Genomic DNA, 20,274 nt, shown 5'->3' with positions numbered 1-20,274 from the left:
CATAATTCCCAAATCTTTATTGATATGCCTAGACCTTCACCTGGGTACCAGAACCAAATCTTCACCCGCTTACTACACATTTCCATTTTAACCACCTCAAAACCATCAGACCTGAGTGAAACTCTCCCTAAAAGCAGTCCTCTTGCTCCACCTAATTTGCCTGTTAGTTAAAGCATGATTCTCCAAGTCAATGAGGCTACATAGGGTAGTAGTTTTTGCCCATTCTCTCACTTTCATCTTTTATGTTTCACCAAATAGTTCTATAGATTCATCCTTCAAAATGTCTTCTCTTGTATCTGTAGTGAACCTATGTTGTTTCCATGTACCCAGCATCCCTTCCTTGGAGGAGCTACCCCTCTCCTGCTTGAGATGGAGCTGTCAAGGATAGTATCCTACCCCATCCCCACTCAGAAGTAAGCATATGACTCTGCACTGTCAATTCCTGGTATCTCATCCCCCTAACAAATGCTATTGGCCAAAAGTGTGAGTATGTGCTACAAGTGGGGCCAATCAGAGTTCCTTTCTTGAAACTCATTGTTAGATACTATAATAAATTCTCTCTCTCCTGGAGTTACTAATCTAGGAATATGTGAATTTGTGGCTGCCAGCAGACACCTTCCCAGCTATATGGAGGAAGCCTATTTAGAATAGAAGAGAATAAAGTCAGCACAAAGAAGGAATCAGGGGCAATAAAGACAGAGAGTTTTGATGATATTGCTTGAGTCCCTGAAGCCATTCATGCTTCAGTTCATCCCACCTCAGGACTTGCTTATTCAAAAAATACCCATGACCATGGAGTCCATTCCAACTCATAGTGATCCTATAGGACAGAGTAGAACTGCCCCACAGAGTTTCCAAGGAATGGCTAGTGGATTCAAGCTGCCGATCTTTTGGTTGGCAGCTGAGCTCCTAATTTCAAGTCCTGGCTCTACCTCTTTCTAACTAGGTGAACCTGGACAAGCTACATAACTTTTCTGTGCCTCATCTGTAAAATGGCAGATAATATTAGTATCTATCTCACAGGGTTGTAGGAGGATTAGCGTAATAAAAGCTCAATAAATGTCAGCAATGACTATAAAGTGCTAATGAATTCTTTTGTTGCTTAAGTGAATTTGAATTGGGGTCCTGACACTTGTGATAGAAAGCCTTGATGATATAGTTTCAATTTCTTTAAAAATATGCTTTCTGTTTATCTTTTCATCCACCTTTCCATTAGTACCAACCCCATGAAATTCCTGAGCAATATTTTAGTTGGCTTGTTTGTATCTCCACTCTCTAACATCCACCCCAATTATCAGTCACTGAGCCATCATCATTAAAACATCACTTTTAATGTAGAACTTCCCTGCTGATTTCTGTTCAGACACCTCTTCCTGGCTTTCCAGTTTCCACTTTAATTATCCAACCTGAATCCTGTTGTCATGGATTGAATTGTGTCCCCCCAAAAATATGTTTCTGCTTGGCTAGGCCATGATTCCCAGTATTGTGTGGTTGTCCTCCATTTTGTGATTGTAATTTTATGTTAAGAGAATTAGGGTGGGATTATAACACCACCCTTACCCAAGTCACCTCCCTGACCCAAGGTAAAGGAAGTTTCCCTAGGGCGTGGCCTGCACCACCTTTTATCTCTCAGAAGATAAAAGGAAAAGGAAGCAAGCAGAGAGTTGGGGACCTCATACCATCAAGAAAGCAGCACCAGTAGCAGAGTACGTCCTTTGGAAACAGGGTCCCTGTGCCTGAGAAGCTCCTTGGCCAGTGGAAGTTTGAGGACAAGGACCTTCCTCCAGAGCCGACAGAGAAAGAAAGCCTTCTCCTGGAGCCGATGCCCTGAATTTGGACTTGTAAACCTACTAGACTGTGAGAAAATAAATTTCTCTTTGTTAAAGCCATCCACTTGTGGTATTTCTGTTATGGCAGCACTAGATGACTAAGACAGAATTTGGTGCCGAAAGAGTGGGGTGCTGCTCTAACAGATATCTAAAATAAGGAAGCAGTTTTGAAACTGTGAAGGGATAGAGTTACAACAGTGACAGAGGACCAGCACAGCACAGAACCAGCAGCGGCAGAGAGGCAACAATGACAGAGAACCAGCAGCAGCAGAACCAGGAGACCAGCACAAGATGGTGCTGGAACTGACCCAAAGAAAGAGAGAACTGAGTGCCTGTGCACAGGAGGCTTCCTGGCAGAGTGGGGTGCCTCTGGGCACTTATCAGTGGAGCTAGGCTTGCCAACCCACGGAGCAAGAGAGCTGAGTGCCCATGCACAGGAAGATTCCTGGCGGAGTGGTGTGCCTCCAGACACTTATTGGTGGAGCTACAGAGCTTTGAAACACTTGCCCCAGCAGGACAGATGCAGGCGTGATGCCCAAGGAGCGCAGAGGCCAAGAAACCAGAAGTAGAAGCTGAAGAGATAACACAAGAAGCTGATCTGCCCCAGTCTTAGAAGGTATGGCCATGATCTCAGGGGGTTCAAAGGGTGGAGCCAGGGCCTCTGGTGTTTCTAAGGGTGCCACTCAGATGGACTAGGAGAATGGTACACCTAAACCCTAGGGAGCAGAGTTGCTGTGCCAGTGGGCCTGAAAAGTGGAGCTGAAGCCCAGGGCTGAGGGGCCTCCACTCAGAAACCAGAGAGTGTGGTGGATACCTAGAGGCTGGAGAGCAGGGTTATTGTGTAATTGTTTCAGAGAACAGGATTATTTTCAAAGCTTTGAGGGCTAATGTAATAAGTTCTGCTGACTTGCTTGGTGCCTATTATCCCTTCTTTCCCTTCAGTTTCTCCCATTTGTGGTGGAAATGTCTAGCTTGTGCCTGTTCTGCCATTGTACCATTGGAAGCAGATAACTTCTATTCTAGATTTCACAGATGAAGAGGAATTTTGGATTTTGGACTTGGAGTTAAGACTTTTGCGATGATATGATGGGGTGAATATGCTTTGCATGTTGCAAGGATGTGATTTTTTCAGGATCAGAGGGTAAATGTCATGGATTGAATTGCGTCCCCACAAAAATTATGTGTCAACTTGGTTAGGCCATGATTCCCAGTATTGTGTGGTTGTCCTCCATTTTGTGATTATAATTTTATAAGAGGATTAGGGTGGGATTACAACCCCAACCTTACCTAAGTCACCTCCCTGATCCAAGGTAAAGGGAGTTTCCTTGGGGTGTGGTCTGTACCACCTTTTATCTCTCAAGACATAAAAGGAAAGGGAAGCAAGCAGAGTTGGGGGTCTCATACCACGAAGAAAGCAGCACCAGGAGCAGAATGCATCCTTCGGACACGGGGTCCCTGTGCCTAAGAAACTCCTTTACCAGTGGAAGACTGAGGACAAGGACATTCCTCCAGAGCCAATAGAGAAACCCTTCCCCTGGAGCCAATGCCCTGGATTTGGATTTGTAACCTACTAGACTGTGAGAAAATAAAAATTCTCTTTGTTTCTGTTATGGCAGCACTAGATGACTAAGACACCTGTCTCTCCCTAGCATTGTGGTTAACTTCATAGCCTACCTTTCACAAAATCATGCCTTGCTAATTCATATCACTCTGCCATATCTTCAGTCATTACCCTCACTCATCCTATCTTTATCCCTCTAGATAATTGGTTCCAACCATTCCTCAACAGCCATGCAAATTCTATCCCCTCCGTGATGTCCTCTGTGGCCATTGAGGTTTTCACTGATTTTACCCTATGTGTTTTCCTTTCTGTACTACACATGGCAACACAAAATAATAGACAATCTTGTGTTTTTCCAGGTGGGTCTAACTAATTCAACTATAGGTTAGTCGAGTTCAGAAGAAGGTGGCAGCATGAGCAGATGCATGCTCATCCCCTACAAACGCATCCAAAAAATAAAAAACAAGGAGAAACTGGCAGAACCAACTTTGTTAGAATTCTGGAAACCAGTCATAGAATTGCAGTGACCAAGCAAATGATGAATCAAGGAATCAAGAGAAAGGTGATCTGTAAGTGGTAAGAAAACTTTTGGTTTTCTGCATCCCACCCCGTCCCTGGCCCAGCATGGCCATCTTAAAGTGGCACCAACCTGCACTCCCAGAAAGGAAGCCTGGTCTCTGGTTCTAGAGGGTACAGAGCAGACTTTACTAGCAAACTATTGAGTGTATCTGTTCTAACCTGTCTGGGGGCTGCCTGAAGAAGGGAAGCAAGCCACTCATTTCAGTTTTGCCTGTCTCAGAGCTCACACAGGGCTAGGGAACAGCAGGGAATGCCTGAAGACTGTAACTGCTGGGGCTGAAGGGCACGATTTAGGCATACAATAGGTCCCTAAAGACCGGAAGAGGTCAGGGAGAGAGTTTATGTCAGAAATTAAGGCTTTCAAAAGCACTGTGTATACAGGGGAATTGAGGAAACCAGGGCAAAATGTATGCTCATAAATCACCTGGGAAGACCCTATGCTTTCACCTGGGGCTGACCTCTAGGCTTAATGCCACTGAGTGTTGAAGGAGGGTGCCAGCACAAAATCAATCTGCAAAAACTGGGAGAGGGTGGTTTTGTTTGTTTTTCACCTAGCATTCAAGGAAATCTCTGTCAGCACAAACTAAGAAACAGAGACTTAAATGTCCAGTGTTCAGGACAGCAGTCTTTGCAAAAATAATTAGGGGAAGTCACTAAACAAATGAATAACAATAGCCTTCAACAATTAAAACAAACAAAACACAGCAAACTCTAGGAAAGGGAAAGAATCTCGTTTACCGTCACCACATAATATTCTAATGTTCAGTCTCAACAAAAAAAATTTCAAGGCATATAAAGAAACAGGAAAGAATGGTTTATTCAAAGGAACAAAATAAAGTGACGGAAACCATCCCCATGGAAGCCCAGATAAATGGACTATAGGGTCGATATGAGTTAGAATTGACGCAACGGCAACATTTCAGAACTGAAATGAAAAATAACTGGAGGAATTCAATAGCAGATTTGAGCTGGCAGAAGAAAGACTCAGCAAACTTGAAGACAGGACAGTTAAAATTATCAAGTCAAAGGAGCAAAAAGAAAAAGAATGAAGAAGAGTGAACGGAGCCTAAGGGACTTGTAGGATTCTATCGAGCAGACCAACGTACACATTATGGAGTCCCAGAGAAGATAGAAAGGGGCAGAAAGAATATTTGATGAAATACTGGTTGAAAATTTCCCAAATTTGATGAAAGCCATGAATTTATACATCCAAGAAGCTCAACAAACTCCAAGAAGGATAAACCCAAAAAGATCCTTGACAATAAGACACATTATAATCAAACTACAGAAAACCAAAGACTAAGAAATAATCTTGAAAGAAGCAAAAGAAAAGCAAATCATCACATTAAAAGGATCCTCAATAAGATTAAGTGCCAAGTTCTCCTCAGAAACCATGGAAACCAGAATGCAGAGGGATGATATATTTAAAGTGCTGAAAGAAAAGAACTGTCAATCAAGAATTCTATAACTGGCAAAAAATGATTCTTCAAAACTGAGTGAAATTAAGACATTCCAGATAAACAAAAGCTGAGAGAGCTTGTTACCACAAGATCTGCCCTACAAGAAATGTTAAAGGCTGAAATAAAAGGACACTGAACAGTAACTCAAAGCCATATAAAGAAAAAAAGATCTACAGTAAAAGTAATTCAATGTGTAAATACAAAAGCCAGTTTTACGTATTTTTGTATTGTAACTCTACTTGCTATGACCTACATGACTTAAAAGCCAAAAGCATTAAAAGTAATTATAAATGTATGTTATTGAGCACACAATGTATGAAGATGTAATTTGTGACAACAACAACATATAGGGAGAAAAGGAGTGGTATAGGAGTAGAGTTTTCGTATGTTATTGGAGTTAAGTTGGTATCAATTTAAACTAGTTGTTATTAATTTAGGATATTAAATATAATCCTCATGGTAGCCACAAAGAATATATCTAAAATATATACGCAAAAGGAAACAAGAAGAGAATCAAAATGGTACACTACCAAAAAAATCAACTAAACAAAAAAAATAGGCAGTATTGGAGGAAATGAGGGACAAAAGGTATGACACACAGAAAACAAATAGCAAAACAGCAGCAGTCCTTCCTTATCAGCAATTACTTTAAATGTAAATGAATTAAACTCTCCAATCAAAAGGGAGAATGAATAAGACATCATGATCCAACTATATGTTGTCTACAAGAAACCTACTTTAGATACAAACAGTCTGAAAGTGAAAGGATGGAAAAAATATTCCATGCAAATAGTAACCAAAAGAGAGCTATTGTGGCTGCAGAATGACCCAGCAATTCTACTCCTAGGTGTATACTCAAATAAATTGAAAGCGGAGACTCAAATATATACTTGCATACCAAAGTTCACTGCAGCATTATTCACAATAGTTAAAAGGTGGAAATAATCCAAGTGTTCATCAACAGATGAATGGATAAACAAAAAATAGTATATATTATTCAGTCATAAAGAGAAATGAAGTTCTGATACATGCTACCACATGGATGAGCCTTGAAAACATGCTAAGTAAAGTAAGTCAAGACACAAAAGGGCAAATACTGTATGACCCCAAGTATATGAAATAGTATAGGCAAATGCATAGAAACAAAAGTGGTTATCAGGAACTAGGGGCATCGAGGAAGGGGATTTATTCCTTAAGGTGTATTGAGTTTCTGCTTGGGGTGATTTAAAAAACTCTTACCTATAGATAGTGGTGATAGGTGCACAAGATGGTGAATATAATTGATGTCACTAAATTGTACACTTAAAAATGGTTACAAAGGCAAATTTCCTGTTATATGTATCTTACAACAATAAAATTTAAAATAAGAAAATGAAGTTTTTAGGTTATATTTTTTTTAACATGTCCCCTAACTCAGGGGTAAGCACATAATAGGCATCAAAATAAATATTTCTTAGGATCTAACCATAATTCTATCCATCTCTGTTGTTTTTTAATCCTGTAGTTTACAAGAATTTTTATTCAAATTAAGATAACTTTTACTGCAGTAATCTAATCTTGATGCCAAAACCTATTCTAAGAGGCACATAAATGCTTAAATGACAAAATAAGGCAATTTTAAGATAGTTACATGGCTTTATTACATATACATTATAATATTCCTTGTGGAGTTTGTTTTCTACTTTCACAGAATGGCAAATATCTATAAAGTTGTCCAAGAATGATTTATGAATCAAACACTTCCCCAACCCTCCCCCACCAAAAAAAAAAAAAAAAGCCTCATTGCCTACGTTTTCTAACCAGACTCCGGAGAAAAATAATAGGTTTTGCTTATTTTACAGTGTAATACATAAATTTTCTTTCCAGATATCAAAAGAGCAGACTTCCAAAATATGAGTCTCCTTTTGTTTATAAAGTTCTACAAAAATACATTAAGTATGCTTACATGTTTGCTCTTTGACTTAATAATCCAGTTTACCAGAAACAAAAAATAGCAATACACAAAGATATGCAAACCACATTAATCTTGCAGCAATACAATATCAACATCATCATGAACACCTTGCAAAAGTAACTCTCCTGGGTATGTAACAATCTTCCTTCGTTTTGCAGCTTTGAGCGTTCCCACTAGTGCTTCAAAGAGGTTGGCACATTTGTCGTCTCGGAAAAGAACGCCAAATTTCACACTTAACTTTCCATCAGCATCTAATTTAAGAAAATACAATATTAGCAAATGCAAAGTCTGTTTCTTGTCCCCATGTACAAAAGATTCGCAAAATCTTTAATAAACATCTACTATGGGCTCATGCTATGGCTGCTAACCAAAAGGTCGGCATTTCGAATCTGCCAGGCACTCCTTGGAAACTCTATGGGGCAGTTCTACTCTGTCCTATAGGGTCCCTATGCGTTGGAATTGACTCAACGGCACTGGGTTTGGTTTGGTTTTTTTTTATGGGCTCACCAAGAATACAATTTATAATTACCAGTCAAAAGTTTAATGTAGCCAAAGGAGTTTCTTTGCAGCTGTGGCCTGCATTCAATATAGGCAGACTTTCTGGCAAGTCTCGTGGACTTTTGCTCGTTCTGGATCCTGCAGCTGGCTCTTGTTCTTCTGACCTCCAGTTCTTGGGACTTGAGCTAGCAGTTTACCTGCCGTCTTGCCTGATGATTTTAGGATTAGTTGGTCTTCACAGCCTGTGACCAAGAGCCCTGCTGTCTGACCTGCCCATCTTGGGTTCACCAGCTCCTGCACCGAGGTGAGTCAGAAGCCTCCAGCCTGACTCAGGGACTTAGGACACTCCAGCCTCTACAGCCACGTGAGCCATTTCCTTGATATAAAGCTCTCTATATATACATTTATACGCTTTACTGGTTTTGCTTCTTTACTGGTTTTTCCCAGTGTAAGACACCCCCCAACATACCCACCACACTGGTATAGAATAAACTTTGTAAGACACAAACCTGATTGATAACTCTTCTATTTTAATCTTTCTATGGCTCCCTATCACTTCAAAGTTAAATGAAGTCCTTGGCCTCATAGATAAAGCTTTTCTTGCTCTGGCCTTTGCACCCATGCCTTGCGCTCTTGTCTGGTGTCCCACCATACTGCTCCACGCACCTTTTGATCCAGTCATAAGGAGCTGCTTCCTGTTGTCCAAAGCGACATAAGAGATGCTACCTTGGTAATTTTGCCCATGTTGAACCATCTGCCCAGCATCCCAAGCCCCTTTCCCTAGCTAAATTCTTTTTCTCCCTAAACCAAACCAAACCCACTGCCGTCAAGTCGCTCCATGAATGGACTCAAACGTCACCTTCTCTGAGATGCGCTCCATGATCCCTCTGGTTGAGATAATAGCTCTTCTTATAAAATTGACTATACAATCTATCAAAGCACTCATCATCAATTATAATAATTAATAGCTAACATGTATTGAGCACATGCTACTTTCTCAGAACTGTTCAATGCATTTTACACTCATTAAACTCACTTAATCCTTATTTCATCACGGATGAGACACAATTGATTGCAGGAAGCACCAACACTTTATATTCCAATTAAGCTGCCTATTTATAGCACACCATGTATTGTAAGATGCATCTTTATTTCAGGGAATTTAAAGTGTGAAAACCAGTGGCTTTAAGTCATCAAAATAGGCTATTATTATTATTACAAATAAGGAAACCAAGGCATAGAAAAGTTTACGAATGTGCCCAGGGTCACATAGCAGGTATGTTGAGGAGCTGGGGATTCATTCCTATAGAATCTGACTCCAGAGCACACGTTCTTAACCACTTCCCAATGTATGTTCCCAATTTGTTTGTGTTTTCCAGCTACCCAAGACGTGCTCAAGGAGTGAGACAGAAATTTGTTTATTTCCGCATCTCCAGCACTGAGGACAAAGAGAGCATTCCAGAAATCTTTGTTGAGTGAAGGAATTTAAATCTCTAAATAATCTTTCTCCGCTTAATCTTTTTCACTGAATGAAAAATGAGAGATTTGAAGGAAATTGATTTTAACAAAACAAAACAAACATAAAAGATAAAACCAATCAATTTCTAACTTGAGTTCATAAATCATAGGTAGATTAGTAAAAATTATTCCAGACACAACAGCAATAATCACTACAACATGTCAGAAGATAACATAGCTCCATATATGCTTTCCAACTCACTGAGTTATCCATTAACAGGGGCAGGTGAGACAAGGGGGCCAGTTGAAGCTGCAAAGCTGAAACTATTTTCATGCTTGTTGAAGTTATCATTATTTTATAGCCTTTTAGTTTGTAAAGCTACTAATTTTAAAGTACAGGTTCAGTTTTTCCTATAGAATAATGACATTGTTCTAGGGGTATTGTTGCCAGTTGCCATCAAGTCAGCCCCACTCATGGTAACCTCATGCACAAAGGAATGAAACACTGCCCAGTCCTGCACCATTCCCATGGTCAGTTGCAAACTGGACCATTGTGATCTTTAGAGTTTTCATTGGCAGATTATCAGAAGCAGATGGCCAGGCCTTTCTTCCTAGTCCATCTTAGCCTGGAAGCTCTGCTGAAACATGTTCAGCATCATAGCAACACGCAAGCCTCCACAGATAGACATGGTGGCTGCACAGGGTATAGAGGGTAGGATTTTAAAAGCAATTGAGTCTGACCAATACACACTAGGCTGATATAAAGATCTAAAGGAGAAGAAAATTCTGCAGATCTTTTGAATTTAAAAAAAAATTCTCCAAATCCTTTAACAATCTAAACAATAGTACTCCTAAGAGTACCAGGGCCTCACAGAACTTAGGAGAAATTGGAAGTATGGCTGGAGGAACATAAGTAGTGACATCACAATTGAAAATAAGACTCACCAAATTTCCATCAAGTGGGCATGATGAATTGGGTGGGAGAAAAATGGGGTTAGGAAAGAACTGTACATCTGTTTGATCTGGGGACTAATAAATTACATTCTCCATTGTCTTCTCAATGCTGTCCACAAACATCAGACTCATGCCCATCCCAAATTTGGCTCAAGGATTTCCTCTCAAACTGACCTGCCCTACACTGCAAAGTCCTATCTGAGATTCAAGGCTTAATTAAATGCCCCTCAATACTGCAGCTATCAATAATATATTCCTCTGGGACTGTAGTGAACTGATCAGTATGGATTGCACCTCAACATAAAGAAAACAAAAATCCTCACAACTGGACCAATAAGCAGAAAAGATTCAGGTTGTCAAGGATTTCATTTTACTTGGATCCACAATCAACACCCATGGAAGCAGCAGTCATGAAATCAAAAGACACATTGCATTGGGCAAATCTGCTGCAAAAGACTTCTTTAAAGCGTTGAAAAGCAAAGATGTCACCTTGAAGACTAAGGTGCACCGGACCCATGCCATGGTGTTTTCAATTGCATCATATGCATGTAAAAGCTGGACAATGAATAAGGAAGATCGAAGAAGAATTTACATCTTTGAATTGGGGTGTTGGTGAAGAATATTGAATATACCGTGGATGGCCAAAAGAACAAACAAATCTGTCTTGGAAGAAGTACAACCAGTATGCTGCTTAGAAGTAAGGATGGCGAGATTACGTCTTACATACTTTGGATATGTTATCAGGAGAGATCAGTCCCTGGAGAAGGACATTATGCTTGGTAAAGTACAGGGTCAGTGAAAGAGAAGAAGACCCTTAACAAGATGGATTGACACAGTGACTGCAACAATGGGCTCAAGCATAACAAGAATTGTGGGCATGGCGCAGGACCAGGCAGTGTTTCGTTCCATTGTACATGGGGTTGCTATGAGTCAGAATCGACTCAACAACATAGTGAATTGAAGGAGGCCAACATAATGAATTGAAAGAGACCTGGTAGTGCAATGGTTAAACACTCAGCTGCTACCTGAAAAGTGGGCAGTTCCTACCAGCCACTCTGCGGGAGAAAGACGTGGCAACCTGCTTCCATAAAGATTACAGCCTTGGAAACCCTATGGGGCAGCTCTACTCTGTCCTATAGGGTCACTATGAGTCAGAATTGACTCGACGGCAATGGGTTTGGTTTTACAGTCAATTGAATGTCAGCACTTCACAATTGAGCATATCATTTTTTCTGATAACTGCCCCATGAGTTTTCAACTATTTTTCTCAAATACACAGGAATATCCTTGAGGAAGAGGAATATATACCACTCGGACTTATAGTTGCTCTGCATATTTAGATGCTCAACAAATACTTATGAACTGACTATATAATTAAACTCAGTTATTGAGTTCACACCAACACTTGTATGTCTACTTTATCTTCTCTTGGTATATTTTAGTAGTGATGGCTCAGGTTTAAAGGACAAATAAAGTGACTAAAAAAACCAATTGCCATTGAGTCAATTCCAACTGATAGCGACCCTACAGGACAGAGTAGAACTGCCCCATAGAGTTTCCAAGGAGGGCCTGGTGGATTCAAACTGCTGACCTTTTGGTCAACAGCTGTAGCTTTTAACCACTATGCCACCAGGGTTTCCAAAGTGACTAGAGAAGACCAAAAAGGCAATGTGGTAGAAGAATAATGGCCCCCAAAGTTATCCATGTCCTAATCCCTGGAACTTGTGAATAGGTTACCGTATGTGGCAAAAGTGACTTTGCAGGTGTGATTAAAGTCCTTAGATGAGGACATTATCTTGAATTATCTGGGTGGGTAATCAGAAGGGTCCTAGAAAATGGAAAAGGTGGGGCAGAAAAGGAGGTCAGAATGATGAAGCGTGAGGATCGACGTGCTTTGTTGACTTTGAAGATGGAGAAAGTGGACCCTGAGCCGAGGAATGTGGACAACCTCTAGAAGCTGGAAAAGACAAGGAAAGGGATTGTCCCCTAGAGCCTCCAGAAAGGAATGTACCCTGCCAACACTCTGGTCCTATACCAGTGAGACCTGTGTCACACTCCTGATCTAGAGACCTGTTGAAATAATCAATTTTTGTCGTTTCACATCATTAAGTTTGTGATAATTTGCTTCAGCAGCAATGGAAAAGCAATACAGGAGACATTGAACACTACTTTATGTACTTTTACACAAATACGCTGTGTATTGCAGGTTTTTTTTTTTTCCAACTGTGCCCCACCCCTTGGTATTTTTGTAAGCATGCTATGCCAATCTTTTTCATAGCATGCTTACAAAAATACTTGAGGGAGCAGCTGGCAAACAAACCTAGACCACGTGGGTTATTTGCAGAAAAATACAATAATGGCTTAACGGGATTTTCAAAGGATTTGCAATTCATAAGCAGACAGAGCTATAAGTAAGAAGAATCAAGCTGTAATTACAAAACAATTCTCTTGAGGTACTTACTCTCGTGTATCTTGTCTGAGATGTACCAAATGCTTAAAGTGACAGATATAATAGTGACTTTCATTACAACTTAGGAAAAGGGCACTGATACTATCAATTAGTATACTGCTAATACTAATACTAAGGAGCCCTAGCGGCACAGTCGTTGAACCACTTGGCTGCTAACTGAAAGTCAGCGGTTTGAACCCACCAGCTGCTCTGTATGAGAAAATGTGCTAAGTAAGTAATGATGCTTATAAAAATTACAGCCTTGGAAACCCTATAGGGCAGTTCTATCCTGTCCTATAGGGTCGCTATGCATTGGAATCAACCCAATGGCAATGGTTTTTTTTTTTTTTAATACTAATACTACCAATGTTACATGTCACTACCTTCACAGTATCTACCTATTTGTTGCTGAGGAAAAAGAAGATTTAAAAAAAAAATAAAAAGTCTACCTATAGGATGGTTTGGAAACCCTGGTGGCGTAGTGGTTAAGTGCTACGGCTGCCAACCAAAGGGTTGGTAGTTTGAATCCACCAGGCGCTCCTTGGAAACTCCATGGGGCAGTTCCACTCTGTCCTATAGGGTCACTATGCATTGGAATCAACTTAATGGCAATGGGTTTGGGTTTTTTTTTTTTTTTTTTGGAATACTAGTACTACCAACGTTACATGTCACTACCTTCACGGTATTTACCTATTAGCTGCTGATTAAAAAGAAGACTTAAAAAAAAGCCTACCTATAAAAAATAGGATGATTTATTTTAGTTACATGTATATAAATACCTGATCATACAAAACTCAAGAATTTAGAAAAAATAAGGATAATTCAGTATAATTTCAATCTAAGTCCCTAGTCACTTGAAAGTTTGTAAAATGGAAGATGGTTTAAGCAGAGAAAATGAATCTCGATAGTGTGACACATAAAAATTTGAACATGATTCAATTACCAGAATTCAATACAGCCAGATTAAAGAAGTTTGGTAATTTTTCACCCATTGGAATGGAATATCTCAACCCTTCTTTGCATCCGAATCAATGCCCCAGTAGCTGCGTCTTCAGGTGCCACTTCAGGGAATAACACGCTCACTGAGGGCACAGCTGTCCTGAAGCCCTGGGTAACCCATTTACAGGCTTCCACCAAAATGCCGGTCCTGTTGCTCTGACGTAAAACCACAAAGAAACAAAAGTTACAGGTTAGAGTACTTACTTTTTGAACCCAAGCGATGAATTTCCTCCACTAAGAGGTTAACTTCATGATCCACATTCATTGCTGCCTGAGAGAGAAAAAAGTGTGTTTGCATTACTACCCTTTCTTCATTGCATTAAACACATCTTGCCAAATCCAAGGGTCTTTTCTTTTTCATGTAGCATCTGTTACTATCAATATACCACGTCCCTTTGCCTAAAATTATGTTTGTAATATACGTGGCACCAAAGCATCTCCATTTTCTCATTATCTTTAAAACTACCTTTCTGCTGACCCCATTATTCTTCTCCGCTGTCCGATGGGGAGAATGTCACCATTCCCCATATTGTCAATTGCCATTGAGTCAGCTCTGACTCATGCCCACACCATCCATGTACAACAGAACAAAATATTGCCCAGTCCTGCGCCATCTTCCCAATCATTGTATGTTGGACTCCATTGTTGCAGCCGACGTGTATTTTGAATGTCTTCCAATCAATGGGGCTTCATCTTTCAGCACCATATCAAACAATATTCTGTTGTGATCTATATAAAGGGTTTTCATTGGCTAATTTTCAGAAGTAGATCCCCAGGCCTTTCTTTCTAGTCTGTCTTAGTCTGGAGGTTCTGCTGAAACCTGTTCACCACGGATAACCTTGTTGATATTTGAAACACCAGTGCCATAGCTTCCAGCATCATAGCAATATGCAAGCCAACACAGTACAACAAACTGACAGATGGGTGGTGGATTCTCCTTGTACCCATTATTAACTCCAATCAAATCCTTTTCAAGGTGCTCTGCTAGGCACCAAAAATACAAAGATGAGTAGCATAGTATCTGCCCTCAGGTTGCTCACCGTCCAGAGGCCCGAGAAAGGACTGGAATAAACAGCAATGTGACAAGCACTCAGTGGTACAAGGGGGAGACATAAGCAAAAGCATGAAGGCAAAGAGAGAAGATGTGGCACACTTGAGGCAGGCATTCTGCTAGGAGGAGGGGATACAAAGATTAATTGACACAGATGTATCTACCCTCTGGAGCCTATAGCCAAAACGGAAGGCAGGTCAACATAGAGGTAACTTTAATACTGTCAGGTCAATGCAATGATGACTTCTGGGTCACGTGGAGGGGATCCTGTCCTCTGGGCACTGCCCAGTGCAGCCTGACTGCAATGGAGAGCTTGTACCGGAGACAGTTGGTTCATCTTCAGATAAGGAGAAGTCCGGAATGTAACAGGAGCTGTGAGACTTACCGGGGCTTACTAAGTCCTCCACAGGCTGGGCTCTGCCCACTGTTCCAGCCCCCTCCACTCTACACCCCTTGACTTCAGGTTTCAGCCAATGCCATGCGGGGCTTCCCTTTATTTATCAGATACCCCTCACTCTCACCTCCAGCCTTCACATATGCTGTGTTCTCAGCCCATCATGTCCCTAGTCTTCTTTCTTGGGGCTAACCCCACACATCCAGTGCCAGCTTAGATCTAACTTCCTCCAGGAAGCCTTCCCAGAGCCGCTAGTGCAGGAGAGTTCCCCTGCTATGTGTTCCCACAGCACTGTGGGCCCGTCTTCACTTCACTTTACTAGAATTACCACAAACTCCTCTCTGCAGGAATCCAGCTCGCAGCTGTACCACTGGAACCCAGCATCACATCTGACACCAGTAGTGGAGGTTCAATAAATACCAGTTCCATGAACTGACGGAACGAGTAAATGCATCAGAGGTGAAGGAGGTACAGGTGTGGGAGCTGGCACCAGAGAGCTACTAACTTAGGTGGGGAACGGAGAGTAGCTTTCAGAGGAACAGCACTCAAAGACAAAAAAAAAAAAAATAGGTAAAGAGGATTGGCAAACACCCACATAAGGGCAGAGGGGAGAAATACCAGCAAGAAATGGTGAAAGAACAGGTAGAAATGGAAGATGAGAACCCCGGCCATGTGGGGTCCAAGAAGTTAAGGAAGAGAGTTTCCATAAGAAGGCAGTAATTTACAATGCGGCAACCACACGAGGGTCAGAAAGTAGAAGCAAACGGGCAGAATATGCATCTATTCAGTCTGTTTTCAAATTATAAGTTTTCCAAACCGAATAAGAAACTAAAAAAGTGGGATTGCGTGTATGGTTTATTTGGGGGTGATGATTTGGAAGAAACAACTTGATCCAGGCAGGCTGTAACTAATTCTCAATAGCTTCTAAAAACAAGAGTGACATCTATGACTACGTACCACCTGCTTAAATGATATTGATTGGGACCGCAACCACTACCATCTGCTACATTATTTGTGTGAACATTATAATTAAAGAAGCTTGTATTGCAATAAAATGCGAACTCTTAAATGCATTTACATAAAACTTCTTTTATGACAAAAAAAAAAAAAAAAAAAAACCTCACTGACATCAAGTCGGTCCTCATAGCAACCCTACAGGACAGAGTAGAATTGCCCCATAGGGTTTCCAAAGCTATAAATCTTTATGGAAGAAGACTGCCACATCTTTCTCCCACTGAGCAACTGGTGGGTTCGAACCGCCAACCTATCAGTTAGCAGCCGAGCTCCCTCTATTGTGTCCAAATATTCGGAACTTTGTGTTGGTCAAGACATATCTATAACATTATATTCAATTCAAGACATGGTTTAAGTGAGAAATTAAAAAGATAAACATACCCAGGGGATGCAGCCACTATGCTGAAGGCCTGAAGGCTATGTCACGAGAAAAATGGTAGAAAAAACTTGCTAATGTCAGTGTGGTGGACAGCTGTTGTTTTTGCTTGCGCAGAACCCATTCCATATTCTGGCACCAGCAATCAAGTTTCTATTTGGATAGAGCCTTTCCTTCCTACTTTAAGTCTTTGTAGCTTGGGTAGATCCTCACTCTGGGCTCTAGGAATAGTCATAACCAGTGACCACTTTGGGGCATAAGGTTGGTGGTCCCATCTAGAACAATAAGGGTCAGCCCTGGGATTTTTCTGGAAGTATTAGTAAAATGACTCCCTTTCCAAAGGGTTCTAAGAGAAGTTTCCGGCCTATGGTGTAAATGGTCACCATGTAGAAAAAACCTGCCAGGAAGAAACCTAACACCAAGAAAAGTCCAGCCATAGAGCATTGCTTGAGCCCATAGATGATCTTGGACTTGCCAGTTACATGAAGCAATATGGCTTCTGTTTTTGCTTTGGTTGGTTTGATTGAGCTTCTGTCTTTTGCACTCTAAAAAATCTTGACCCATAAAGATGGCCTAGAAAAGATCTGCTGCTATTATCAAAGAACTAAAGCTCCTTCTATGTTCTTATGTGAATAGTCTTGTTTCATTCTGCTCTATTGGGTAGGATGGATGGATAAATGTAATGGGAGGGCAGATTTAGGAGCCATGAGAAAAATTTCTCTATCAAAACTATCTAACAATGAATAAAGTTTGCACCATGTTACTGAAGGCATTAATATGCAGAAGCAGTGCGCATCTATGAGGGTTGCTGAGCAAATAAGCCTGCACTGCATGGAAGGTAGAACGAAATGTTCAAAGGAATCAAGGTCCCCTCCAATTCTCAGGGAGTGGTGAAAACAGTTCAATTTGCTCAGATGCTAACTGAAAGGTTGGGGGTTCAAGTCTACCCAGAGGTACTTTGGAAGAAAGGCCTGGCTATCTACTTCCAAAAAATCAGCTATTGAAAACTCTGTGGAGCACAGTTCTACTGTGACAGACATAGGGTCACCTTGAGGTGGAATCAACTCGACAGCAGCTGGTCCAATTCTCAGATTCTCTGCTTTCCTTCCACCATGCAAATGTACCTTTTTAACACTGTTCTCCACTCCTCCCACTCAGCATCAGCAGCACACTTCAGACTTAATATAATGAGACTCAAAGAGGAAATCCCACTATTCTGCAGTGTGAATATGTGGGTTTTTTTTAGGCAGCTATATGTTTACCCAATTTTAAGAAGGGAAAGCAGCCAGCCTTTCTTTTAACTAATTACACATCAGTTCCTTATCTATGTTAATTCATTGAATTCTTAAAAACTTGCAAAGCATTTATTATTTATACCCATTTTATGGATGATGACACTGAGGCAAAGAGGGGTTAACTTAACTCCTCACAATTAAATGACATTCTATCACATCATTCTGGTTTTTTTCTTTTTCTGTTTCACTGGTCCTTATGGAAACTGCTCTAAATATAATAGCGAGCTGTGTTTCTATGAAATATTACATGCTGAGTACTTACTAGGACAAAACACAAAGAAAGGCTCCCTGCCCAGGTCCCTACACGTATGAAAGTTAACAGTCAGGTTTAGAAACCATTGCTAGCATACATAAAATAAGCAGGTTTATTTACTTATTTTATTATTTAGGGTGGAAAGGGACAAAGTGGGGGGGTACTAACTGTTACATATTCCTTGAAACGCCCATGACATTTTATAAGAAGAAAGGACAGAAGCCTGGGGCTGGAGCGAGTGAGAAGATCAAAAACAATGAGGAGAGGCCAAAGAAGGGCAAGTGCGGAAGGAAGAGCGTATCAATGGAAGGCAGCTAGACCAGAAGAAAAATACCGCTGAAGGGAAGACGATCAAGAGAAAGGGAGAACAGACGCTAGCCCGCCCCTAATCAGGCATTGTGCGTGTGAGTCACAAAGAAAGCGGAGTAACAGAGGATTGGGGCATATGCTGAGCGCTCCACCATCAATATGCTCGAGTATTTTTAAGGACCCTCTTATAGCTGTGTTATTTATTTATTTTCTCTAAGTTTGGAGGCAATATATGGAGTATTTCTAATGTTCAAAGAAATAAAACTTCCTTGGAGCGGAGATCTGTGGAAATCAGGGGCCCACTTCGCATACTGGGGCTGGGCACTTCTTCCTGCCCTCCTTTGCGATCATTGACTAGCAGCTGGTCAAAGGATGACTGGGTTCCTTCCTGCCTCCTCGCTGGCGCTCACACACTCCATATTAGGGCATCCTTGCCTCAAGTTTGGATACCGCCCGGAAGGGGTCCCAAGATCCTTCCCTGGCAGGCCACCCCACGGTCACCACCGCACCGGTGCAGAGCTGGGGAGCTCCGGATTCCGGTTGTTCCGAGGCTGCCAGGCGGGCTACGGGCGGCCTCCCCAGGAAGGGACGCGTCCCGGAAGCCTTTGTCTCCTCTACACGCGCGCCGGCGTCCGGCCACCCGCGCTGCCCCGCGGCCGGAGCGCACCGGCGCGCAGCGAAAGCGAGCGCCCAAACCAGGCGACGAAAACGGCCCGAGCCCCTAGTGTTCCCTCCAGTCCCCCGCCAGGAGCGCACAGAGCCGCACCCACCTCCGGCGCTCCAGAGTCCCCTGCCTTGGGGCCACCAAATTCCTCGGGCGGCTTGTCCCCTCAGTCCCAGCCTCCACTACCCAGCGCCGCAGAACTGGCTCCCCGAGACACCGCCAAGCGCAAAGCAGACAGTTTGTAAAAAAAAATAATAATAATAATTTTTTTTTTTTTGTACGGCGGTAAAAACCGTAAAATCGCTGCTCACCTCCCCAGCCGCCCCCGGCCGATAAAATGTCACGTGAGCGGAGTGCGGAAGTCTGCTGGAGTGGTGGGGGTGCGGGGGGCGCGCGCCCATCGGGTCCCTATCCTGCTCTGCCTCAGCCCAATGCCAGTGGTAACCTTGATGGCCCTTTGCCCACCTGCAGGTCCTGGCACTCCACCCGCACTCCACCATTCCCCCGGCTTCGTGGTTTCAACCGGATAATCCCGTCCATCCTTCATACCTGTCATATCTGCCCAGGGGACTCACTCACCTCACCGCCTCGGCTTCTTTTCGGTTGAAAAACTGGTGCCGAGTCCTTCCGACCCGGTTATCTTCTTCAATGCACTGGGGAGGAAGAGGCTGAGCAAGGAAGTGACTGAGGCAAAGAGAAAGGCTGGTGTGGAGGAGGAGGAGGGTGGGGAAAAAAAAGTAAGAGTTTAAGCGCTCAGGAAAGGGGCCGCCCACACTGTCAGGGACAAGCCTATGAGAAGGAAACTTAGGGGAGGAGACGCCCGAGGAGTGGCCAGGCCCCAGGCAGGTGGCCGGGCGCCCGCGGCTTCTAGGAAAACCGACCCAGAGCTTCAGCCACCTTACCTTCGCGCTACTCAGAGCCAAAGATCCTGTACCCCCGCATCTGTTCCTGGGCGTTGATTTCCTGCCAAGTCCTCTCTCTAAAGATGAAAACCAAAGGACCCACGAAGTGCTGAATGCTGAGGTCTCCTAAGAATATCATGACGTTGATTCTGTGTGTCAGGAGCAGGGCCTCCTGAAAATTCAGTCTAATGACGTCAGCATGGTCTGATTTGCAAAACAAAACGCATTCTTGAAAACCAATTTATTCTACTGCAAAGAAAATTTACTGGGACAAA

The 20,274-nt window shown here is 42.2% G+C and overlaps 1 protein-coding gene across 2 annotated transcripts; it reads right to left on the bottom strand.

Annotated features, from left to right (window-relative positions):
• Nucleotides 1–7,044: 7,044 nt before the first annotated feature.
• Nucleotides 7,045–20,021, bottom strand: ABRACL (ABRA C-terminal like). Of its 2 annotated transcripts, none has more exons than XM_023553641.2 (3): nucleotides 20,000–20,021; nucleotides 13,946–14,012; nucleotides 7,045–7,634 (listed from the first exon to the last, which is right to left on the bottom strand). In XM_023553641.2, exons 2-3 carry the CDS (start codon nucleotides 14,004–14,006, stop codon nucleotides 7,450–7,452), a joined length of 246 nt encoding a protein of 81 aa, XP_023409409.1. In that variant the 5' UTR covers nucleotides 14,007–14,012; nucleotides 20,000–20,021; the 3' UTR covers nucleotides 7,045–7,449. The 2 variants fall into 2 exon arrangements, with proteins under 2 accessions (XP_023409409.1, XP_003404025.1); XM_003403977.4 differs by lacking the exon at nucleotides 20,000–20,021 and adding an exon at nucleotides 19,677–19,925.
• Nucleotides 20,022–20,274: the final 253 nt, after the last annotated feature.

The sequence above is a fragment of the Loxodonta africana genome, chromosome 1 (assembly GCF_030014295.1).
Source record: "Loxodonta africana isolate mLoxAfr1 chromosome 1, mLoxAfr1.hap2, whole genome shotgun sequence".
NCBI lineage: Eukaryota > Metazoa > Chordata > Mammalia > Proboscidea > Elephantidae > Loxodonta > Loxodonta africana.
Note: the sequence above shows the minus strand (reverse complement) of the source record. Positions and strands in the feature narration are given on the sequence as shown.